Source organism: Echiichthys vipera, assembly GCF_963691815.1.
Source record: "Echiichthys vipera genome assembly, chromosome: 11".
NCBI classification, from domain to species: domain Eukaryota; kingdom Metazoa; phylum Chordata; class Actinopteri; order Perciformes; family Trachinidae; genus Echiichthys; species Echiichthys vipera.
In genome coordinates this window covers 10379841-10406612 of record NC_139836.1, presented here as the reverse complement: position 1 = coordinate 10406612, position 26772 = coordinate 10379841, and the positions used below count along the sequence as shown (strand labels likewise).

The following is a 26772-nucleotide window of genomic DNA, read 5'->3' as shown; positions in this document are numbered from 1 at the left end:
CTGTCACTCGGACAGCAGATGGTATCCGCACACACACTTACAGAAGGAGAAAATAGTGGCCATGGCAACAGACTCATAATGGCCGGCCTGGTGTGTAGTGGAATCACTTGGCCTAATTTGTAAAGTACCACCACAGTATATTTGATTTAATCAATCTATTCAGTGCACAAAACAAGTGGCATCAAATAAATCCTCAGCTGCCCACACTGACAGTGGATGTGACGTCTTCTTTAGAAACCGGTGGTGATTTAATGGGTTTTAATTTTCATACTTTTTTTCTCCATACTGCAACTTGAAGCGCTTCCTCTGAGCCGCTTGCTTTATCAGATGGCTTGGATATAGGCATCACTACAATTCATTCAAATGTACATGGGTAGGTTTTACATTATTAAAAAGTAAACTGAACTGATTAAGCCCAAAAACAGAAGGCCATCTTTATCCCCACAGTTATAATAATGGATATACCTGACCACAAATAGTGTTTGTTTAGAATTTGAAAATAAGATAATGCCTTCTACAGAATGAAAAAGGGACATATGATCATGCTGGTTTATAATTTGAGGAAGAATTTCTTCCTGTACAGCAGGTAAGCTATGAGCACCCACAGTGCAGTTGACCACAGGCTTTGGAAGAGCCACTCCCAGTGGCTCTCCTGGAAGCGCATCTCCCAGCTGAATGGGAAGTAGAAACCCAGGAGAGAGTGGCCAACATATACAAAGATGGAGTTCATCCCTGAGGAAGAGAGGAGAAGAGAAAAACACATTTTCATTTATTGATTCTTCATAAATCAACAAACTGTTGCCTGTTTACACAGTGAGCAGATATGGAGCAACATTAGCATTTATTTAGACTCTAAAGGAGGGCTTTAGCTTTGTTTTGCTTTCCAGAAATATCTGGCTCCTTAGCTGCTAAATACTCTGTCTGTTTCATGCTGGCAGTGTACAGTGGATTTTTAGAGCAGGAACTGGATACAGCTGCCTATACATGGAAACAGCATTGATACAATGGGTGAGACTGAACCAAAACAGTAAAGTTTAGGCCCAGAAAACCAAAACAATGGGAAGGAAGATGTTAAAACGCTCAACAGAGCAGATTACAACTGCAGAGTCGAGGGCTAATTTTCTGCGAGTTAAACACTACAAAGAGTCAAGTGATCCATTGTCAATATAAAAATGTTAATTTTAGCTGCTATAAGAAATTAAATTTGTTTTTCAACTTGCTTAAGGTGTGCATTCATGTGCCGATCATATTCCTGAGGTCTTTACTATAACCTAACCATACATACCCGTATGATACATGAGCCCGATGATTTTTGAATAAATAGTACCTGGGTATATGAATGGCTGTCCGCCCCACCAGCCCTTAATATCAGTGACAAAGTACAAGCCTCCCAACAGCAGGAAGGAGAAACAGCCCATGCACATCACATAAGACAGCGACCTGTAGAAACAGAGCATCAGTAACACTTTACAACAACAGCTACATTTTACTCTGTACATCTGGGCATCACTGAAATGTTAGTGGTGGGGTGTGAACAAGGGTGTAAAAAACACTGAGTCTATCAATCCTGTATTGCAGATAAATAACACCCAGGGGTCTCGAGCCAATCCAGCAAACTGCAGGACAGTTTGCTGGATTGGTCTAAAGCATCAGCAGTGGATCCTTGGCACGTGCCCCGTGGATGTGTGCCAGCCAGCCATGTCCCTGTCTGTTCCTAAGTGCAAGAATGTTTGATGTAATATCATCTGATGTAAAATGGCTGCCTCCTGGAGCCTCGTTGCAGTGGGCTTTTTTATTTTTTTTAAATCTCAGCTGAAGTGCGGCCAAAAAGGACTCTTAGCTGGAAGTTAATTACTTCTAGACATCCAGGCAGGGACTCGTACTCAAGAGCTCAATAACCTGTGTATGATGAACTGCCTATAAAAGCCGGGCAGGTAATGGCGAAGGATGAGCGCAGCGTTAGCCGGGGCCCCTGTGGAACATCATGAAGAATTTGCTTACACATCACAGATGAAATGGTATTCTTCCTGCTGCAACATTAAAATGATTCACGTCATATTAATGTGGGAGTGGAACAAATGCACAGGTCGTAATGTAATCCCTGTCTGAAGCAGTAATTGTGCTGTATTTCATGCAAACCCATTACACACTTTTCTCAGGATGCCGTGCCTTTTTTTACCAAAAAGGCATATGATAGTTTGGGAGCGGTTCGACTTCACTTTGTTAATATAGATGCTTTTCCCTTAGCCTGATCCCGTTCTGTCACACAGAGCTGGTAAAATGTGTAGTGAGTGAGTAGAGAGGATAAAGCATCCTTTATTTTCCTGGCCATGAGGAAGAGTGATCATGTTGGGAGGATGTATAACTGCTCCACCTCACACTCCCAACAGCACGGTGATTATTTACAGTCGTAGCTGTCGTTAGAGGTAAGTAAACGCGTGTTTTAGCGGCCTTGATTTGTGCCTGTTGGAAACCCATCCTTTCTTTTGTGAGGAAAAGTGGCTGGATTTAGAGGGTCAGGAAGCACTTACCAAAGGTTTTTATTGACAGGTATAAATCCTCCGTCTCGTGTGCACTTAGAAAGGATGGCTGCAGAGATTCCCTAAGGGTGGAAATGAAACAGATTTCAAATCGATGGAGGGCGATAAAGAAAGCAGTATTGTGCTGCTAAAATGTGAGGCAACAGAATCAAGCGAGTCCAGCAGATTAACCGATTATATGGATGTCAGATGAACACGGTCCACCAAGTCACACACACACACACAACATCGGACTGCAAACACCCTTTTGATCAGCCACTGCTGCGCTCCTCAAAGACAGCCCTCTACACATCCATCTGAAGTCTCCACACAGGGCTGGGAGGTTAATCAAATTTTATTTTTAATTATGATAACGTCATAGAATCCAGCGCATCCCTTCTATACAGCCCATTTTAACTGAGTTACTGACTGGAATATGTTGAATATAATTTACCAAAATATTGAATATATGTTTAATAGTTTTCATTGGGTTGTGGCAGTGGACTACAACATATTGAATCAGATTTATTTTAGTCTAATTTGTTTTTATTTATTATTTTCATACACTGAATATATGTTAAGTAGATTAAAATAGGTTATATATAGTAAATAAATAAAATAGTTGATCTAATTTATTTTCAGCAAATTATGTTCATTTTTGTATGTAATATATATAAATATATATATATATATATTAAACTTTGTCAATATTAACCAACATAATGGTGATTTAGATTTTTCCTCCACGGCCTTATTAACCACGACACAGAAGAACTGTGTATCATTTCCGGAACTCATCAATAAAAGCTTTTATTGTCTCATCTATTTACCTTTACATGTGATTTAGATACTTGAGGAAACATTTTGTGCTCCAGAGAGAAACCCAGGGCAGTGGATCAGAAACCAAACATGCTTGTTAGGTGGATATCCATCATGTGTATAGATGACAGAATCGATGGTGTGGAAATAGCCTAGCCGGGGCTGGATTGAGTCTCCAGGCTATCCAGGCAGCAGGATGTGGGACGGGGCTGGTATGTGGGGCAATCGCTCAATTTCAATCTCTCACTTCTGGAGCCTGATCGTTGGATTTTAATTAACAGGGGCCGTTGTTTATTAGGAAGAAGATGCATGGCCGCCCCTGAATATCAATCCTCTGTAGAAATCACAATACAGTTAACTGCGGCGTGAAACCTGGCTTGTTGTTTACTGTATCACTTTTTGGTTCTTTGTGAACCTCCTGTGTGTAATATCAATCCTGTGGTTGGATGCCTGCAGAAATGAGCTTCCTCCTCCACTGAGGAGACCTGCTAATGTCAAGAGCACATGTCTGAAACAAGAGGCCGTTCAGCTCTGCTTACTACCTCCCCTCTGAGGCAAAATCATATTAAAGAAGTCAATATGAAGAGTAGGCCAATCACTAAAACTCATTTGGTTTTCTTTGTTGGTGAAAACATTTTCTGGGACTAAAAATAGACTTAGCTATTGAGATTGAAGAAGAAACCAAAGCAAATATACAGCAGAAAACATGGGATGATCACATGCTGTGTTCACACTTTACACATGGTCTGTATCACATCCCGGAATCAATGAAAAAAGGCCAGCTCTCTCTGTCAACCACTGCAATGTGAGAAAATCTATTTCATTGTTATTCTCTATCTCAGTTAACAGGATTTTAAGTCCTTGTATTGATCCATGACTAAACACTGTATGATCCTGAACACAACATCTGGAACATCATATTCTTGAGAAGCATCCACATCATCTATGTAGCATGAGATACAGTGGCAAAGCATAAAAGCCCAATGTTTATTTATTTCCTCACGTGTTACTTTATCACCCTGTGCCTCTGGGAGAAGCCAAATGAATCTAATTTATTTCACCTCCCTCCAGCCACTCGCTCCACAATGATAGTCAATAAGATTCAACACCTGGAGACACAATGGGGAGATTTGTCATTCAAGAATTGAGGTTAATGACATTAAATTCTCACAACAGAATTTCAATTGATTCTCACATATATGAGCAGGATTCTTTCTGATTCACAAATACAACCGTACGACCGTACCATTCTTCAAACTACTGGACTTTGGATATTGGATTTACAACTACAACAGTATTGAACCTATTACAACCTTATTGGATTATAATACTGTTGTATTGTGTACAACAACTTCTGTGTTTGCATTTGCCATTATCACTCTTGGGATGAGAGTGTCAGTCTGTCTGTCCATAATCGTGGAACACATCGGCTCTCAGTCTGACAACAATTCAGCTGAGGGCAACAGCCAATGTTTTGGGGGTTTGGTCGTATTCCAGTGTAGCCCGCAGACATCTGGATAATGGATATTCGGGCTAAGTCTTCCTCTTCCATGTGCTGGTCATTGTTGACAGTCCAATTTGCAACTTGAGACGTGAGAATGGAGGTGGGACTTTGAGACGATATCCCTATATACATACTGTACATCTGAATATTAAGGCAGATTAATAAATAAAAAAACGAATAAAAAGCTGACCAGACAATAGCCAACTCATTTCAACCAATGTGTCTCTTTTTCTCTCCACACCGACCATTTACTTGCATGAAACTAAATCACGATTGGTCAATACTACTCGGACTACAAATGGAAACAAGAACACTTCCACCTACAAATTCTACATTAGTTTGCAGATCAGAATCAGAATCAGAATCAGGTTTATTGCTAAGTATGTTGGACATACAGAGAATTTGACTCCGGCTTATGCTTTTCTCACAGTTTCCAAACATTTAACAGGACAAACCTAAACATAACAATAACAATACCATTTACATAACAATAACATAACAATAACAGAACAACACAGAACAATAATTTAAGATAAAAAATAGAGGTAATATTAAAAATAGGTTATCAAGTAAATATGAGAAATTTAAAATAGAAAGATAAAATAATTGTGCAAAGTAAAGTGACCAGGCTGTTATAAATATCTTTGTTATATTATTTACAATGATATACATAAGGTGCATAAGGTGCATTTGTCTTGTATGTCTGGCATGTGTGTGTGATGTGTCGGGTGGGGTCAATTGTTCAGCAGTGTGACGGCCTGGGGGTAGAAACTGTTTTTATGTCTGGCTGTTTTTGTGTACAGAGTTCTGTAACCTGTTTATAGTCTGTCCACCACTTTGGTCCAGAATGAAATTTCTCAACAACAATAGGATGGATTGACATAAAACTTTGTACAGACCTTGCCTTACTTACTTAAGTGAAACCAGCAGGTTGACACTTAGGTGAACCTCTGACTTCTATCCAACACCATTCTTAGGTCATTATAATCTGTCCTAAACTTTAGTTTGTCTCCAAATATCTGCATCTAATGACATTCCTATCAACCCCAGCAGTGCTAAATGCACTAACCACATTGAAATGAATGGGAGCGTTTTTGCCACAATGGTGCGAATGAAGCCTTAGCTCAAAATGTCTCTGTGCCTAAATGCAGCCCGACAGAACTGCTAGCAAGATTTTCTACTCCTCAAATTATTTTCTTACATGCTGAGGTTTTTGGGGGAAATTCCCTCATTTGTTCAAGGTATGTGCTGGAAGAGGAACCATTGCTATTGTGGGCCTGGTCCGGCTCACCAGATGTTCAGTGCTGGAATAAAGCCTGACATTCGGCACCAGGCCCCTTTCCGCTTCCCTCTGTTGTCAAAGGGCACGTCTGCTTAGCTCTGCCCATGACGATTGTGATTGGTTTAAATAAATACAAACAAGCCAGAGCGTGTTTCCCAGATATGTCTGGCAATGCGAGACGATTGTGAGCACGAAAACCTAGAGACATGTTAATGGATTAAATTGTTTAATTCAGGAACCTTCACTGTGATTTAATCACATTAGTCAAACAAACACATGCCAGTCTGCAGGAACCTGAAATAGCAGAAAATGCACAGTAATATACAACAACTACATTGGAACTAATGGGATCTGTTCCTTTGTGTTTTTCTACTGGACCCTTCTCTTCATCCTGCACAGTTTGATTTCAAAGGCTGAGTGATGCAGCCAGCTCCTCCAGCTCCATCATCGCTTCAGGTCACAGCACTGCCAGTTCAGGATGTCTGCCTCCACAGCATGCAGGCTCCTACTAACCCCGTTTTGCAAACTAGCGAACATCTCTGCTGCATCTCACTGTACATACAGTACACACAAACAGTGGCCAAGCACGGTTCAGCAAACTCTGTCTTTTCTACAAGGATGTCAGTCAATCTCGTTAGAGCAGACTAACAGCCTCCTGTCACAGATGTAGAAATGCAAAACAGGCCATCTCGTATAACACTTGGCTTCTCCCTGTGGGACACATTCCCCCTCTAAATGAAACAGAGGCCAGCTTGTCTCTCCTTGTGTTTTGAGACCACCCAGAACGAACACAGATCCAAAACAAATACGCCGTGAAATGCTATCTGAGCATATTTATGAAGAAATATCTTTTTATTCTGGGTTTAAATGAACTTTAATCTCTTTCTGTAATACCACTTTATCCATACCAAGTATTGGTCTGTAAATGTTTGTTGAGACTTAGTGTGCAGGTATATGAATGAATCATCCTCTTCATCAGATTCTACTGATTGCAAACTGAAGACGGTAAACAATATGCACAACTCATCTAACCTAAAACCACATGTGAGGCACGCAGGCAATGACAGTGTGTGTATCCTCTTGAGGCACTGGATATACCATTGTCTGCCCGGAAACACATTCACACATGGATGTTGTTTAATTGTGCTGAGATCACACGCATGTCCTCTATTAAGTCCTGCTGATGAATGGCTTTGCCGGGAATGACTAATACCCAAGTGGCTGGAAAACACATTGCAGAGTTTACCTGCAAGGGGAATTAAAACAGCAAGAGCATAAAAGTACTCGTCTCTGTGTGAGTCATAGAAGCAGCAAGATGTTTTAAGTGATTTGTTGTCTTGGTTTTTAAATTATCAATTGAGTTTTTTTACTCATTTTCTTTAACAGCTGTGTTTAAAACCTCCACATAATGTAACCTACCAGGATGACGGCCCACACTAGGAATCGACAGAGTATATGTACGTTCCTCCCCTTGTAGAAAATCAAGGTTTTTCCGGCCTGTAGAGAAGAAGGCAGAGAAAAGCACAGACACCACAATTTATTCAATCATATATTTAATGAGGAATACCGTGTTAACACCAACAACCGGAGTGTACATGCATTTGCCCTGAGGTAACCCAATAGGCCTGGGATGCGGGTGTCAATGCCGTGTCCCTGACGTGGCGGTCACATTTCTCCCATCCTGTTGAGCCAGATGTGGGATGTAAGTCATCCACACCCTCTGATTAATTTGGTGATGATGAATATGTTTCAGCTGAGGATGTTAGCATGGGTGAGCACAGAGGAGGGCAGTGGACACCTGGCATGTTGTCTAAGACTCGCTGACTGAAGGGCTCAGTGCTAACCGTCCACCGGGAATTGAGCAATGTGGCTGCTTTTGCAAGGCTACTTCCCACAACACAAATGGTTATAAGTGACACAGTCGCCATCAGAGGCTCAGGTCTAAAGACCAAACGCTCTCTCCTCACTTTCTGGCAACATTTTGTCATTAAAGGAGGGCAGCTGTGCACTCACAATTAGGCGGGAAAGTCTTTCACATAACCTTCATTTAAGTACACAGTTGACTGCAGTCAGTTAAATGTTATTATTGTTTAATTTCAATGGAGTCATTTTAAGAAATTCAGATTAAAGTCATAGCTATGCATTGTTTCTGTTTCTAAACAACTGACAATGAATCTTATAAATCTGTTTTAACATTTGATAAAATGTGTTTCACTGAGTAAGTTTGGTTGCATCTATATATATGTATATATATAAAACCACTTGTTGAATTAGAAATTATTCATCTTACCTGCATCCCCAGAAATCCCATAACGATGGAGTTGACTGTACCCAGAACCCCCTCTGGGTCAAAGGGCTGTGTGGAGCGATATAATTCCTGGAAAAAGCAAGATGAAAAGGACAAACACACTTGTTTTATTTCACCTGAAAGATTTTAAGGTAGATTGATAAAATAATGAATGGTGTGTGTGTGTGTGTGTGTGTGTGTGTGTGTGTGTGTGTGTGTGTGTGTGTGTGTGTGTGTGTGTGTGTGTGTGTGTGTAAAATATCTTACTTTGCATGTGGGGTATCTGTACATGTTGTCACCAAACATCCATCTATCAATGTATCCTGCTGCGCCTCCAGTGCAGTTTGGGTAAAGACCATTATCACCGATTCCTCCAGCTCCCAAATACCCTCTAATAGCAAACAATATAAAATAATCAGTATTAATTAAAAATTGTAATTAAGAATTATAAAGAATTACAAAGAAATATAAATGCAAGGCTCCAAAACTGAACTTAAGGTACAGGAGACAGATTTTACCAAATAAGTTCCTCAGACAGCTTTATATGAGGTATGTTTTTCATCACACATTCTCACATACCACTAAAAATTAAAACCAATCAGATAAGAAAAAACACAAGTGCTACTACTTGAACTTTTCCAACCCTGATGCCATGCAGAGTGAAAAAAATGGGGGAAAACACAAGCAAAAAGCAGCGCTGAGCAGAAGACGTGGAGCGAGGAAGATGGATCCTCTGTCTCCGCTCCTCTTATTGCACATGACAGACTGAGATTGGCTAATTATGCCCTCCGAAGTATCCACCACAGGCCCATAAATCACAGCGGTTCATAACACCAGCAACACAAGGTGCACACTAACACCTCTTCTGCAGCGCAACAGCCCCAACTGGAAATCACCTTGGCATAGAGAGAGACTTTTAGCACACATGTACAGTGGATTAATGTGTGGATGGGACTCGCTCTGTCACATGACAGTGGGAGCCTTGCTTGGACTTACGTGGGGCAGTTTGGTACAGGCATGAGCAGAGTGATGCAGAGCCACAGAGTCTCCAGCAGGATGATAGTCAGCCACTGTGGCCAATAAGGGACCACATCCTGGACGGGGTTCCACCAGTGATCCTGCATCCCACACAGATTTTGTTCATGTAAAAATAATCACACATCTACAAAACTGCTCATCATGTTGACATTTTTAACCTGAAACTTTATTTCAATGTATGTTTGGCCAGTTATCCCAGCAATAAGAAAAAGGAGTCCAAGGGTCACACAGCATAATGATCTGTTTATAAATGTATTGTTACAGGCTGGACTTCTTCTTTTTCCCCTGGAGTGTAATGACAGACTAAAGTGAACTTGACAGAGCTGCTCACCGCTCTCAGTTGGATTTCTATCTGGCCCCAGAAAGTCTGCAGGAGAGACAGAACAAAGTAGGTGAAGCCCAGACGCTGTAGCACTCCAGGGATCCTCAGCCAGGACCAGGACACTGAAACACAGTCACCAACGCACAGCATGAACACTCATGCGTGCTTTAATACCCAATGATGAATATATGACCTTACAACTCAGGTACAAGCACAGACATAACTCTGTGGTGTAAAGCTATTCCTGCTGATTTGAGCAATTTATAAATCAGGAAATTGACAGTACAGGACACGAGAGCCTCTTCTCAATCATTACAGTACTACTACTTCCTCAAGGAGGATGATGGACAGCTCGACACTGGGAAGTGGTGTCAGCCTTCACGATACGGACATGTCAAGAACATGGGGAGCTAATCAAAGATTCCCAGTTATCTCTTTGTCTCGACAAATTGGGGAGGATAAGATAGGCTTATGGTTGAGAGATTGATGGTAATCTACACATTAGTTAATTGAAAACCTCTTTGCTGCACAAAGTGCTGTGAAAACAGCGCAATCCAAATCATTGATCCGGACAAATCAAATAAGAGGCGGAAATATCTCCATTCACAGGAAACGATACAACTCTTACTTATGACACATCTGTTAAATCTGCAGGTTACACCCTCACCCAGATAATTCACTGCATCTGCCCCCCCCCCCTCCCCAAGTATTGTCACTCCATAAAAAACATCCTGAAAGATGCAATGCAGGAAATTGTAACATCTTGTGTTTCACTTTCTGATCAATTAATGTGCTTTTTTGTGTGAAATTGAGACCTTTTTTAACGTTCAATATCATTTAAGAAGTGAAAGCTCTGCTGTCCACTTCCCATCTCTGAGCACTCTCAGTGATAGATTGAAAAAAATAATGATTTCATGGTGGAAGTGAGCAGAACAGAATAAAGCCATCCCAAAGTAGAGCAAGAGCCAGAAACTTTTCAAAGGAATGTTTTTCTTATTTGAACATCTCCTGAAGGCCACTCAACAGTCATCCTAATACGCCTGATCCTTTCTTGTAACAAAATAGATGAGAAACTGTCAAATGGTCAGAGATTAAATCTTGAAAACACTGTCACCTTAAGCGAAATAATATTTTGTACGTCAAAAACTTAAGAACTAAGGAATCAAGAGAAACAATCATGCTTTTAGCTTCCCAACGATGCATTTTTTATCATTATGAAATGTGAAATGAATTTGTTGATTCAAGTGCTTTCTAACCTTCTAAAACAATGATGTGCTACGTTTTGAAATGACAAAACAAAACTAAAATAACCAAAATTGGAGTTTTATAGTCACTGCTTTGACGATGATTTGGACATCTAACCGTAGCGTTGTGTTTATTTGAAATGACTCATAGTTTTTGTCAAAGGTTAACACCTTCTTCTGTCTGGTCTGACATTGAAACGGTTTAACATATTGAGCCGAAATGACTCCATTCTCTTATTAGATCAAACCCTTGGACTGAACTGCCGAGGACGTCCTTGGAGACAGAGGGCAAAGCTGCAGTTTATGGTAAAAGTCACAGTGCTGTTATGATCAGCTCCAGCAGCAGCGTCTACAGCAGCTGCATGTGGCTGAAGAGTGTAACACTATCTGTTTATAATTGTCCATAACCGCAGTGGTTGTTTTTGCTCAATCTGCCTCTGTTAAACGTCCCCTGGTGCTGGATTTTGAGACTGCACATACAGTAACAATATTTTTGTTAACCCATTTACACGGACATCCACCCAGGAAAGTCCATTAGCACTGGGGAGGGCTAATGTGTGAAGGGGGCCTGTGCATCCCCAGGTGGATGATGAAATGGGGTTTTTCAGCTTGCTTCCCCTCCTTTAACCCCAGCAGCCCTGCACCTTTGTCTTTGTTTGGATCTACACATATACAGGACCTTTAGAATGTGCATACTATGAATATAACAAATACGAGCTGTATATTACTTCTATGACATTAAGGCTGCAGCTATTGATTGTTTTCTTTTTCAATTAGCCTGTTGATATTTTTTTGATACATAGAATATTCATTTGGTCTATAAAACAATGAAATACGAAGCCCATGATGTTTGGCCATTATGTTTGTTTCATGCTTCTTGCGGTTGGCACCATGACGGGTAGCGGTCTCTGCGAACGTCCGGTCATTCATAATGACTGTGGTCAGAGCAGGCCCCTCAAAGTGCACCAGGCTATGAAGCCATTTTGACATAGTGGCCAAATGATGGAATTACAACTAGCTGATGCCCTCTAGCCGAAAGATATTTTTTCCCCATTGACTTACATGGCCAGAGAGACATCTGTAAATCTGTGGATACATTTTTGGAGCGTCATAAGCCCTACAAAATGATTGGCATTAATATCAGAATTCCATCCATTCGGTCTGATAACATTTTGAATGTCTAGAAAAGCCGCAGGATTAAATAAAAAGGGGCCCATTCAAGTTAGCCAAAGTGCTAAAACGGAACTAGCCAGCTCTAGTTCATCAGTTCATCATTCAAAAATGGCAGTCGCGTCACAAACTTTGCATTGTAAACATTTTAAATGAAAAATAGGCAATACAGTAACAGAATATCGAGTCGTATATGCTCAGTGCTGCCTAGTTTGACAGTTTGTTCGAGCCTGGTAAACTGAACTTAATGGACCTGCAGACTGAACAGTGAAGCTATAAGCCCACATTTGGTGAAAATGGTTGTGATTGGTCTGTACAGCTACAAACCTTTGTTAATCTGTCTGTATGGGAGAAGGGCCAGACATATCCGTCAGCAGATTGGTCTGGTTTCCAGGCTAAATTCGTCCCTCCCACAGCAGAAAACCCAGACATACAGTATTAAGTTTACTTTAATGTTAAGACAAGAAAAAGTGCCAAATTGTGTAGGTATAATCATCAAATGTTTCCTTATTTTCTCGGAAAAACGCCAAAACAATTTTCTAAATAGTCACTGATTCGTTTTCGGTCAGTTGACCAATGGATCTTTATCATAATATGGAATGAATCTTGAAAATAGATCAAATAAAATCTGTGTCAAGATTGTTTGATGTTAAATAGTATAACAGCAAATACAATTTGTTTACCAAGCTTCGTTTTCTAGACGGGTGCATTAACACAAGAAAAGCCTCTTTCTGTTCTCCAATGGTGCTAATGATTCACAGCATGTAACAAGTGGGAAACAGTATTATTAGACATGCCAGCATCTGTGTTTTTAATCATTTCCCCAGTACAAAAAGTACAGAACAAGCACATCCACATATAACATATTTGTTCCATTAACAATCGAACAAATATGTAATATATATATATATATATTGCACCTACGTGGTCCGTCTCTTGGAGAGTAGTTGAGGAAGCAGAAGCCGAGCATCATGAGGGCGACGGTTCTCCAGGTGATTTTGCGCAGCAGCTGCAGACGTCCTACCCCTCTCCTCTGCATGGATCTGAAAGCCAACACCACCGAAGTCCCAATAATGAACACAAACCTGGAAGAAACACAGTGTTACGCTTTGAGGCTGAAAAGGGAAGGATGCACACAAAAATGCATATTAGTGTAGATTACAATAGGACTAAAAAAAGATATATGACAGTTCTTTTGTACCAAACATACCATGGCATGACAAGGTCTGCCACAGTTAGACCTGCAACAAATCCAGAGGCATACATTAATATCAATAGACACACAGATACTTGAATTTGATGCTATTACACAGGGTTCACAGTTCTTGCCCTTCTCTAATCTCCTCAATTCAAAGGGACTATGAGTTGAATTAAGAACAATGTTGTGTCCTGCTTCGGTCATTAACTTTCCATTTTGAAAAGGTGAATAAATATCTACACTTGTGTGACAGCAGCAAGGAGAAGATGAATCAAACCACCCCTGAAATCAATACACCCTTGCAGATGTGGCAAAGAGGCTATAATAAGATTTAAATTGAGAACACCCCTAAACAATGACATGGGTTTCATAAAAGTTGCAGTGACATTTCTTTTTTTTTTTTTTTACTGTTATTTGGGAATCGGCCTGCTTTAAAGGGACAGTTCACTCCTCTAGAGATGTTTCCTCTTACCTGGGGTCTTATTTATCAATCTAGATTTGTTTGGTGTGAGTTGCTCATTGTTGGAGATATCAGCCTCCTCTCAAATATAATGAAGCTACATAGAACTGTGGCGCTCAAAGTGCCCATTGTATCACAAGCTAGTAAGGTCGGACTACGAGCCTCTTGTCCGTGAGAACACTTCCTTCTGTGCAGGGATACGATTGGTGGGTGCATTTTAGTATAAAGAAAATAGTTCCTACGTAAAACTGCTCACAACAAGTCTGTGGTTCATCTTGAGTAACCTGGTCAGGATTTCTGGAAAGAGGCACTGCTGTTGAGAATTTCAAATGTATTTTTTGGCGCTTTGAGCACCACAGTACCATCTAGCTACATTATATTTGAGAGAAGGCAGATGTCTCTGGGCGACTTACATCACCTCCATCTAGCTTTATAAATAGCACTGCAGGTAAGAAGACAAATAAGGATTTTTGATTTTGGGGTGAACCTTTACCTTTCAACAAACACTACCTCTTTAGGTCTTGCCTTGATCCAGGGCACCTCAAGAGAAGCTGCTACAAGAGGTGAGCACTACTCATTCACTGCTCCCTGCAATATTCTGCCAGCTGCCATTTAAACACTCTCCTTCTTCTCGTCTCCTCCCTGGCTGTTAATAACAATAAAAATCTATGGATCGTTCCTTTGATGTGGCTCGTATGACGAATGGCATCCTGTGTGTTTGTTTTGAGACTGCATTTATCATTATTAGTGACAACAGGTCAAATGCTGCCGACGTGACGAGGAGAATACTGCCATTGAATAATAGTCTGGAGTTCAAACATTATCTGGCTTTATGTGAAAGAAGGCGTCCATTAATATTAGAAGTATCTCCTCCTTCCATGAAACAGACTGATAACTGTGAACTATCCTTTCAGCTATTAAATCCACTTGAACAGTAGTGCTGCGTATTGGCAAGAATCTGCCGTAACGATATGTATCATGATACAGGGGTTACGAATTAATATATTGCAATATTGCTGTAAGCAAGGCTATTTATTGGGATCTTTTAAATCTAATCTTAAGAAACCTGTCATAGTGTGAAGAACACACCACTGTATGCATAAGTTGTTATGTTGAAGTGGAAAAGTCAAATGTCTGAGGCGGTCGGGAGTAAACCCAACAAAAAAATGAACCACCATCACGTTTTTCCCTCGCCAAAGTTTCGCCTAACTTTGGAGCGTTATTTAGCTTCCTCTGAGCGCCTTAGGTTATCTGGTTTCATATAATATCAATACCTTCACTTTAACAGCTTTAAAACAAAGATGACTACAGCCTCTTAAAGACCAATAACCCTTGGCCTCCTGTGGGTCTCAGAGGGTTAAAAAAAAATTGATAGTTTTTTTAAAAAATCGATGCAGTTCCACAAAACATAATATTGCGATACTCAAGTGTACCGAAAAGCAGATGTAGACAAAGGGAAACAGACTTGTGCAGGTCTTAAAATTTACCATTCCATGGTGCATGTTGAAAGAACCAGTAGCCTCCTCCACCATAGTTCACAAACACCATCAGTGTCAGGGCAAACCTAAGAGACACTACAATGAGTAAGCATAATACACTCCTGAGTGAGTCAGTAATAACTGGATTAACATTCATGCATTAGAGTGATTGATAGACATATGGGACACTTTTGAAACAATTTTAAATGCAGCATAACACGTTCATATCTAACTGTTCTCTTGCCACCTAACCGACTCATCTGATACATATCAGTTATGAATTAAAGTAAAAGAGGAGGGACTTTTTATTCTGTCACACTCAAAAATGCAAGGTAATGCAATCTAAGCATTATGAATCACTCAGGAAATGAACACTTGTCCTCTGGATCTCCTAGAGCAGGAGTGCTGACTAAAGACTTTGCGTCTAATATATGATACACTTTATACTTTAGCACTGGCCAAGGCTGCTGAAACACAGCACACGTGATAGAGTGCTTCACTGGATCAGACGCTGGAGGGAAAGAGGTGTTTGTAAGAGGGAATGTAAATGGCTGCATGGTCAAGCGACTACAAAGGTTTGCTCCAACCAGATTCAAATCTATCACCATCCTAAGTACTTCAATTTCTGCTTTTAATTCATGTTTTTTAATCAAAAGGAAAAAATATATATTATTGGAGGTCTTTAAGAGCCATAACAAGATTAGGACAACGTCTAAGAATAAGACTCTCTGATAAGATGCACTGTATCTAACTCTGCCTCCTCTTGTTTTTCTGCCTAGATTCAATTAAGAGGTGCACCAAAGCCATTACTGCTCTTTTAGCCCCAACCTGCTGATACAAGATTTTAATCAGCCACTATCATCTCAAAAGGGCTATTAAAGTAGAGTAAACCCTGCTGCATGTGTCCATGTACTCTCTCTCTGTCTCTGTCTCTGTCTCTCTCTCTCTCTCTCACACACACACACACACACACACACACACACACACACACACACACACACACACACACACACACACACACACACACACACACACACACACACAGGCTATCATTTAAATTTTTGACGAACATATCCATTAGTCGCCATAGTGACAAAGACAGAGGTTAAATCCCTGGCCATATGAGACCTGGTGAAATCCCTGCAATATCAGGGCTTATTGGCAATCTTTTTAATCAAAACAGTCTGGGTGACTGATTGTGAATGAGAGCTCACACAAACACATGTGACACCAAAGGCTGCTAATTATGATGAAAGGAAACTATAAGTGCTTAATTAATATGATGTGCACTGAGATCACTCTGCTTTATGTTACACCAAAGTTAATACCAGTTAATGTCACGGTTGAAACACCACTGGGTTGTTTCTTGGTTCCTAATAAGATTGAAGTTGTAAATAACCCTGTGAAGCTCTCCAATGAGCATTTGTCACTTCAGTTATAGACTTAAATCATGTCTGGGAATCAGCAGCCATGATTTATAGCCCACAGATTACGGACAGACGTGTCTTTCTTGCAGCAGTGACAACTGCTTATGACTTGCTGATAGACGCTTATGGACTTCTTTGATTTGAATCACTGTACATGCATTACCAATTAGAGTGTTAGCTTAGCACTATTGCCCGTTGCAAATGGATAGTTACACTCTATCACTACAGAGTATTGAGTTACCTACTGTGCTGCTATCAAATACACAGACGTCCAATCTAGTCATAATAAATTAGTACTTGAGTGGAAATGCCAAGGTTTTTTATGTGGCCAAACATCAGAGCATATCTGAAACTGAATTGGAGGAAAGCTTGGAGCTTAGTCAAATACAGGCACAGAATGAATCAGCCACCTGGTGTTAAATGCAACTGACCATTCATTGTTTTGCTGTAATAGTTGTTCCCTCTGTTATATGGCACTGCTAACTACTGACGGTGCGATTTTCAACAGCAAGGAAACCGGCGACAGGCTTTTAGCAGTGTGGCACAAGATTAAAATTCAAATCCTTTTAGAAAAATTAACGTGCAACTGTTCTCTGTATATCATGTCAGTGCGGCCTGAGCAATGATTCGAAAAACCTTTCAGCTCCGAAGAAAAGCCTTTTGCCTTCACAAATGTCTCAGCATTTATGGTGGATGATGTGTCTGTTCCCTGCAGAAAGTTGTTACTTATCAAGGAGTATGGATCATAAGTCACAGGGCTGAGGAGGCACACGCAGCGTTAATCTTGAGCACTGAGTCACAGTTTGATTAAGTGTGTTGTCAGGAATGAGAATTTCCAGTATTAGGCTACCTATCAGGGCATCAATATGTGACAAGTATCTATAACACCAGAGTGACATTTCAGCTAATAAGATTGAACAGAACTGCGGAAGGCTGTGTAACTGAAGGGAAATAAAATCGAAATGTAGCCTTTCCTTGAACCTTTGCAAACTCTGGTCTTAGTGCACTCAACCAATTCAGCTCCAAACTCATTAAAGCTATGCGGTATTTTGAATTCAGCACATATGCACGGTGGTTTCCGATGGTTTTCCATCCAAAAAGTAAGCCACAGATGGAGAAGATGCCAATTGTCTGCTGGATGCTGCCTCTGTGCTGCTGGATTTCCTCTCGCTCTCCATTTTGGCAGCAGATCTATGGCTGTGTGGATGTGTGCTGATATGTTGACGGTATTATTACATCAATTATTTGTCAAGGGGGAGGTCAAAGCCACACCAGCATCCTGTTTCCAGAGAGGCGTGCTTTGTGTCTACCCCCAGGCCACAATTAAGGCGAGCAGGGAGCCCAGATTCAATCACATGCATCACTCCTGTCCAACAGAAACACACTGTTCCCAACCCGAGACGCACTGATATCAGAAATGGTGCCCAAAGCCATACCGCCTGATAATAAAAGCTTGAGGGAGTATGTGGCCAGACTGTGACCCCTGTAATTATTCATTATGCTGGGCCTGTAGATCTTCATCATGCCTCAGACTGCCCTAAAAAGAATTAGCATGTGAATGAGCCGCATGTGGTGATAGACTGATAAACAAGATGGTTGTTGATGGTGCACATACCCTCGTAAAGTGTCCAGTGAGCGTAGACGTGTTGCCTTAGCTTTAGTATTGTTGTGCTCAGCTTCACAAGCCTGTGCTCCGTCCTGTAGAAACAATTAAAGATTAGACAAAATAATGTCAGAACTTTGGCTTTTAAGCAACTTAGCAGTCAATATGTGTTTGCATTTGTGGGATTTTAGCTGATTTAACTGAACTTTCTGGCCAATTGGGGGCAGCGGGAAAATGATGTTAACATTGAAAGTTGTTATCGCCTCATAAAGTTGATTGCAAAGGCAAGGCATTCACACATCTAGCAGAACAGGAGCAACATTAGCATCGACTTAAGAGTAATGTTTGTGAATATTCATGACTTTTAGCTCTGCTTTGGTCTCCACCAACTCTCAGTGGTCCTCTGTGTTCACCAACTGCTAACTTTGTTTTTCTGTCTTTTGGTGGTGAGTAGCCTGCTAAGGGTTTATTAGAGTTTTTGCTCAAAACTGCTGTCTTCTTTAGCTGGAATTAACAGATACAGTTAACAGTAAAACCAAAACAATGAGGTGAAAGAAGTTCACACGCCACAAAGTCAGGTGATAATTCTCTAAAGGATCTCCACTGTGAGTAAGCCCTTTCACATTACACATATTCATTTGATCCAGCGTTGGTGTAAAAATATCGATTAGTGAAGCTTTAAATAATTGAGCTTTTTTTTTCTTACAAGCTTTCTTAGTTGCCTTGTGTTGCTTTGAATACATCAAAATGCTGATTACAATGTCTCTTTTAATAGCTGACGAGTTCTGCTTATTGACAGTACATTTGAAACACCTTCTTCTGTAGAAGTGATTCATTATGATTAGTTGAAGTTCTTTCTCTTGAAGTGGTCACATCCTTTTGTGTCACCCTCTGCACTTTAAATAAATAAATAAAATGAAAACACAGTCATATACTTGTAGAAACCACAACATATACAGTCCAGTATATATCGAATGCCATGTTGTTTGAAGATTTTATATAACTATAATTGCCCTGTGATGTAAAAATGTTGACAAATTCAAATATCCAAATTGTCTCATCAGAACTCCTCAAACTGATGTTGGCCATCTTTCTATCCTGGGTCATCCTCTGTGCTGTGTGTCGGCGCCTCTTTTCCCCTCGCTCTGTGAAGGCAGCATTGAGATGACTCTGGCCTGTTGCCCTCTCAGTTGGATTAGCTCGACTCGCTGGCCTCCGTGCAGCAGTTTAAAGAGCCAGAGCAGGAAGACACCAGCACTAATATGTTGTGATGGATCTGCATGCCATCCAGAGAGCATATGGAAGACAGAGACAGCTTGCTTGGAAGAATGAGAGGAGCCATTCATGCTCACCAAAATAACACAGCAGCTCTTGCCATCAAGTGAGATGATTGGACGATACGACGCTCTCTTGCTCCCATGTAAGTCTGCTGTACAATCGGCTCTGCTAACATTTGTATCAATCATTCCATTAGTGTCTCCCAAATGTCTTGATGACTGGAGTCTCAAAGCAATTTTGGTATGCATCTCAGGCTGCGTAGTTGGCCAATAAAAATAACGCAATGATACTGTTGGATTAAGGCAACTTTAATGTTTGATTGAGTTAAAGTGTAATTCCGTAATTACAATTTTTTTCATGTAACAACTATTAACGGAGAAATCAGGTAGAGTCGCTAACAGCCGGACGTGGCTAACACTGATTAGCTCGGGGCAGTACGGTGAAGGCATTAAAACAGCTTTTTTACCACTAGTACTGCTCAAAATAACACCAAACCTCTGCAAGAGATCAGAGTCCTTACACATAAAACAAGCACCAACAAAGAAGTAAGCGAACCCACAGTTTATTAAAAGAGTGTTTAAAAACGTACCTACTGACCCCTGTACCAGCTCCTCTCTTAGTAAAGTCCATTCAAGTGGATTACCAAAGTCAATCCAAAAGCAAGGAGCCCATTGATTCTTTGTTTTATGTGTAGGGACTCTTCTCATGTTACTGCAGAGGTTTGGTGTTATCTTGAGCAGTATTAGTGGGTAAAAAGCTGTTTTAATGCCTTCAGCGTACTGCACTGAGCTAATCAGTGTTAGACACGTCCGGCTCCTAGCGACTCTACCGGATTTCTCTGTTAATAGTTGTTACAAAAAAAAAAAACTGTCTCAATGGCTTATTTGATGTGTGTAAGTGCCGAAAAAGACCCTGGGATAATTTTGCGCAGGAATTACACTTTAAGTTAGTAAAAATTATTGATTAAAAAGGTTTCCATATATTTTCTCATGCACACAATATCCATGAATAAAATTATAGTTCATAATAAGTTAGTTTAAAATCTTAAAATCGCACAGTGGATTTTGATGAGATTGCCACTTGAGCACTTATTTCATTTGATTGGTTTATGATTGATCTGAATCTAATCAATCATATCCCCTCATCTGTGTCGTCTCTATTAAGATACGAAACTAATGCATTCATTAGAAGCAGCATTTCACTTACATTATCCACTGAGTACTGCGGGCCTTGGCAGAAAATGGTCTTAATACATTTTGACGTACAGCGCCTCCTGTAAATGGGACAATACGTTTGAGCTGCCTGGAGGAGTAATCACTGCAGGATGGTATTTTCATTATGGGGGATGTAAAAAAAACAAAAAACATATGGGTACCTGTAGATGTAGGGTGCCACAACGAATAAGAGAGCGATTATGGCTAGTAAGAGAGCCGCCACCACAAGAGCTGGAGAACAAGAAGAGAAAATGTTTACAAATGAACATTGTATAATCAGACTGCACCACCCTACGTCATAGTCTGGATGTCCACGTCAGGAGCTTTATACTCCACATCTCTATCAGAATAGGATCTGACTGGGGATAAAAGGCATGATTACCAGTCCAAACTGTCTGCTTTACTCGCCTCTGGACTCCCTTGTGGCTCTCTGTCAGTCAAACAGTGTCAAAGGGGATCCCTCAAGTGACAAACGAGGACCTAATGGAAAACTTTTGGTCGATCCATCTGGGTAATCTAACCCTGCAGGCGTATGAAAAGGAAAATGTAAGGCTACACTAGAGCAAGGACAAGAAAACAAAGACAGAGGGAAAGAGCTGGTCTGCCAGAGGGCGTCGTAAAAGGAGGAGGTCAAGATGAGGTTTACAGTACGGGAGGGCACAATTATTGCAGCTAAGGTGTCTTTTATTTACTAAATAAATAGTGAAATCTACCCAGATAATAGGAGAAGGACTGGGGTAAATATTATAGATTAATTGAATTTAATAATTGACCTTATGTTCCTGTATCTGTGTCACTGCATTATGTTGACAGAAATGTTAATAGAGACATTAGTGCATGGTGCTGCTAAGTACCACTTAATCTAATATTTATCTGCTTTTATGCTAACAGAAATGCTAGTTTTCAACATTATTGCTCACCCATCAGCACCAGCATTTAAAAAAATCAGTGAGACATTTTAAAGCTGTGCTACTGATTATAAAACTATAAACACACAGGCTCAGGAGATATCAGTGTGGTCTTCTTGCGTCAAAGCACAGGCAATAAGGGCGCAGTGCGTGCCGTGTTTGTCTTCAGTGGAAAAACAAACAAAAAGAAGCCATTTTAACCTGAGCTTGAATCCACACTATGACATCCACTCTGAACAAAGAGTGGTCACTTAAAGTCATGGCATCCCTGCTCTGCACTCATAAAAACGCCATAAAGCTCTCAGCACATGAAGTGAAACAACACGGGATCTCTGCCACAGCCGTGCTCGCTCTATTAGTTATTGTCAGAATGAATAGAAAATGAATGGACACATTTCAATACAACTAGATTATGTTCAGTTCATCGATATGTCTGCTAAAGTCCGACAAACACTCGACAGCAGCCAATATTCTAGATTTCGTTGTGAGAATTAAGACCTTGGCAGGTGACTTGTGGTTTGTGGTACATTGCAGAATACAGTACTAACGTGATTAAAGGGTGGATCTGATAGCGGCTGCACAGAAACATATCCTTGAAGAATACCGCACCAATCAAATGACTTCATGAAGCCCCCCAGACAATCAATCTGAGACGCTGAAGTAAACTTTGAAATTCCCCAACAGGGCAACTCTAACCTGTCTTGAGCTGCTGACCGGACCATTACTTAAGCTGAGCAAGTGCTATGGGGAGTTTGTATAATCACTGGTCTGCAGAGCTAATGGAAGCTCATCATACTGTGAGGGGTGCCGTCACACTGACTATATATCTGCTTGGATAATGGCTACTTGGCCTTAAAAGTCTGATCTACAACATAATCTGCAATATTGTTAAGTAGAGTGTACATTATGGAGAGAGACGCTTTCAAAATCCCATTACGCCCTAATCCTTCCACACTCCCTAATGTATTACCCACAATCCTCCACGCGTGGAGCCAGGCCTTCAAAACAAACAGAAAAGCTTTTCTTTTATCCCTTTTCAAGAAAGCACGTCTTATGTGATCAATACACATCGTGTCCCAGGAGATACATGAGTATTAGCTCGGTAGACGTGGACAAGCCGAGTGATTCTCCTCTTTGCTGACTCAATTAAATAGAGACTGGATCAAAGGCCTGGCTTTGAGCGTGGTCATTTACTGTCACGGCGTCTCACCAAAGCAACCACGTTCACTCTCGGTCTGTTATTCAAAACTGTGCAAATGACTACTGAACGTCATCATCCTGTTTTCTTCATCAGTGTGCACTTACGCAGGTATGCATTGTTTGGTCTTTTATCCACAGCTTCAGAGCAGCTGGGGTTACTGGCGGACTCTGACATCTGGATCCAAACCGAGTAATGACCACCTTCTTCAAATGTCTCACTCCACCTGCATCCAAAACAGTGAAAAGACACACTTTCCTTAAAAGCACATAAAACTACAGGATTTTTTTATATGATCCTCTTTGAAATGATATTTCCTTAGAAGCATACAATAAATTACTTTTTTTAATCCACTTGCTGCTGTTTTCCTCTTGACCCCACTGTAAAAAAAAAAAAATCTCCTTCTGATGCCTTTATGCTTATGAAGCTTAGGAGCACCACCTAGCGTCTGCAGACTTAATACACCTCCCTCTGTCCTCTCATCATCTCCAGTTTCATGCCCCAAAAACGTGCATTACACGCTCATATTGATCCACTGTTGGGATGACATACTAGCTATCACTCGGAGTGTTTTTTCAAAGGGGAAAAGGAAATCAATAGCAGCACAGTATGGTTAGAGACCTCAGCATTGATCTGGGAAGGCCAAGAGCAGACCTCTGAGAGGGCAGGAAAAAGCACCAGAAGCTTGTCGTGTTGCAACCAAATCTCTAGCAGCATGTTTATAGGTGACCCCCAGATGGAAAACTCTGCCCCAGTGTCTTGTCAGTCCGGATTGTTTATAAATATGCCGACTGTCTCCTCCAGTTAACATCCCCGTTGAGGTTTCCACAGGACGTGCTGCAGCTTTGACGCTTTAATGAGCCCTTTTCATCAATATTGGAATGTCAGGTCTTATTAACCCCAAAAAGGCTCCTGATCGATACCCAGGGAGGTAGTTTAAGGGAGGGCATCACTCAGGTCCAGAAAGCAGGTCAGGACTACTCCCCCAGCCCTGTAAATAATCTTGCAGACTGCTGAGGCAATCATCGGATGCCACCACACTATATCATGGCTGGAAACAAGAGCAATACCCTCCCACAGGCAGTTAATATGAGTAAACAGGAAACAAATCAGCATGTTGACCTCTGGGGGTTGTGGTGAGATTAACAGCTGGTTTGATGCTAATATTGTCGTGTTAGAATGGGAAACTTGGTACCTGCAAAGAGTTGCATTCCTGCTCTGTGATTCCACTTGCAGAGTGAGAGTGAATTTAGTGCTGATCACTGCAGATGCATTGTTGTTTTTGGTCTTCACAGTTGCCAAAAGCTGGTACACACACTGGGAAGTGAAAAAACAGGTGAAACACTGACTGAATGCACTTTACACTCAAAGAGGTGCTTAAGAAAGATTCCTTAAAGGGAATCAGGATTCAAGGATTTTACAGTTTATTTGCCAGATACACAAGTAATATGCAGTGAAATGCAATGTACGTTGCTAAAAGACTAGAGTGAAAAATAAAGACCAAAAGGCACTGTAAGCATTTAGTGGACTCATGGGGGAATTGTTGGGTCTATGTAAATCATAAATAAGTTATAGTGTGGTCTTTACCTACTCTATTTGTAAAGTGTCCTGAGATAACTTTTGTTATGAATTGGCACTATAAATAAAATTGATTTGAATTGAAAGCTATTTTTGGAAATGTTTGGATAGAGCACAAAGTTTAAGAATGTTTTCCCCAGAGGGCAATATTTTATTTAAAAAAAATCATGATCTGTAAAACATACAAACTTGTGCCTGCCTACATATAAATGGTGATCTTTCCCCAAATGACTGCTGTGTCTGTGATGTTGGAATTTCATGTTACCCAAACATGTCATGGGTGCAAATAGCCTATGTGCAGCACAACGCAAAAGACTCGCTGAAGACAAGAGGATAATATGGAAAATTGTCTTCTTTTTCTTTTTTAAGTTTTTGTCTTTACAGGTCTCTAAACATCATTCAATTCAAAAGCTCATGTGCACAGTAAGACCATAATTTGTCCGCAAGTAGATATCAATCTGTTTTAAAGGACCACAAGAACAAAAAGTTGGGAATTACTCATATAGAGGTAACAGAAACAGGCAACTTTCAAAATGACATCGAAAAATGCAGCGAAATTGTAGATGAGATCCCTGTTTAATTTACTTGCTGCTTCTATCTTACACAGATCTTACAAAGACGCCATTGTGTTGCATTAGGGGAAATGTAATGAGCCCTTTTCATCATAACACTCAGGATATCACAGAGGAACGACCTCCAGAACTAACAGAGCAAACATGGAAGCACCAAAAACTCCTCAAATACAAAAACATTTTATATAACTCAGCTATTAAGGCTTAAAGGTATGCATGATTAAGGACATGGACACTTTGAGTGACAGATGCGTGCCATCAAAGGAGTGTACAGTAGCATAGATGGTACCTCAGCTCCATCCTCGCTCCACCCCAAATCGCATAAGAGTCCTATGCTAAATCACTGGAGAAACCCTTTCACTTTTTTTGACTGGTAAGATTTAGGTGAGAAACATGAATGTCAAACTTGACAGTACTTTCCATTTATTCTGTGTGCATCACTATGCACCTCTCTAAACTGATAAAAGGAGAACTTGGTAACTTTGATATCTGGGACGTGGACAAACTGAGAGGTATATATTTACCTTGTAGCAGTAATCTGACGTGTAGAAGACCTGCACTTCTTCTGTCAGCTGGTTATGAAATGTTAACAAAGCCTGGTCCATTTTCAGAGTGGGCCCTGCAGAGATTCAAAGCAGCACTGTTTTATGGTGTACACAAAGCTTTTTGTACATCATAAATATAAGATAGCAGGAGGGTGTATCAGATCCCTATCATTATCCAGATCGTAACATTGACTCAATACTATCGACTAAGCCAGTTCTCATACTACTGACAGGTCCATTTGTCATAATTACATGTTAACCTTGATTATGGAGACCAAACACTGATTGTCACAAGAAACTTAATAGAGTGGGCTACAAATATGTTTTGGATTGACATAAAGTGGCTGCTCTTTGGTAGAATCCTGCCTCAAACCGTCACTACAGGAGGACTGTTTGAGACTAAACACCATAAGTGTCCACATCTACAGTACCACTAATGAATCCTAGAAGACTTACCTGCTTTCGGGTGTCCTCCATAGCTGCAGGTTAGAAGGATTAACAAAGTTAGACTTGCTTGTAGTGGTCTCCTAGGCTCCATGTTGCTACTTGAAAACAGCAACTTCCACTGCTCATCTTTACAACACTCCCACCAATATAAAAACCGGTCAAAGGGCAGCATGCATGTGTGGCTGGTGGTTCCTTTAAACTGATTTTTGATGCATATGTTTGCAATCACATTTGGGGCAATTAGTCTGCAATATCACGGTGGAGATGATGAATAATATAATAAATGATGAAAACTATAATATGAGTGTGTGGATTAATGAAGAGAGGGAAAAGCTGCACTTCCAAACACACTTTAAAAAAGCATGAGTCCAATGAATCTAAAGATTTTGTTGTAAAACGCAGCCTTCCTTTCTAACCACTGAAGCTCCATTCTCATACCCCCACCTAGCCAACTGTGGCCTATAGGTTGTCACATCCTCTCCTTCTCCTCATTTCATTAACCAGTTCATTTCCCTGAGCGCTCGCCGTGACAGATGAGTTCACCGGGACAATCTCACAGGAGCAGCTCATTAACCTCTGACATGAACTCCGGTCAGCTGAAGAGCAGCGCTTGCTTTAAAATCTGATGTCTTGTTGCACGGAGACATCAATAATAGTGTTCCATTACTCTGAAGTTCAGAA

General features: G+C 40.6%; 1 protein-coding gene across 1 annotated transcript; it reads right to left on the bottom strand.

Moving 5' to 3' along the window:
* Positions 1-550: 550 nt before the first annotated feature.
* LOC310953941 (heparan-alpha-glucosaminide N-acetyltransferase) lies at positions 551-26182 on the bottom strand (the record flags this gene model as incomplete). Its single annotated transcript, XM_083923206.1, has 18 exons — positions 551-732; positions 1328-1440; positions 2532-2602; positions 7544-7621; positions 8415-8501; positions 8679-8802; positions 9408-9529; positions 9781-9893; positions 13110-13270; positions 13396-13426; positions 15331-15407; positions 18364-18446; positions 20836-20902; positions 21005-21074; positions 23057-23175; positions 24145-24266; positions 25624-25718; positions 26101-26182. 18 exons carry the CDS (start codon positions 26180-26182, stop codon positions 551-553), a joined length of 1797 nt encoding a protein of 598 aa, XP_083779332.1.
* Positions 26183-26772: the final 590 nt, after the last annotated feature.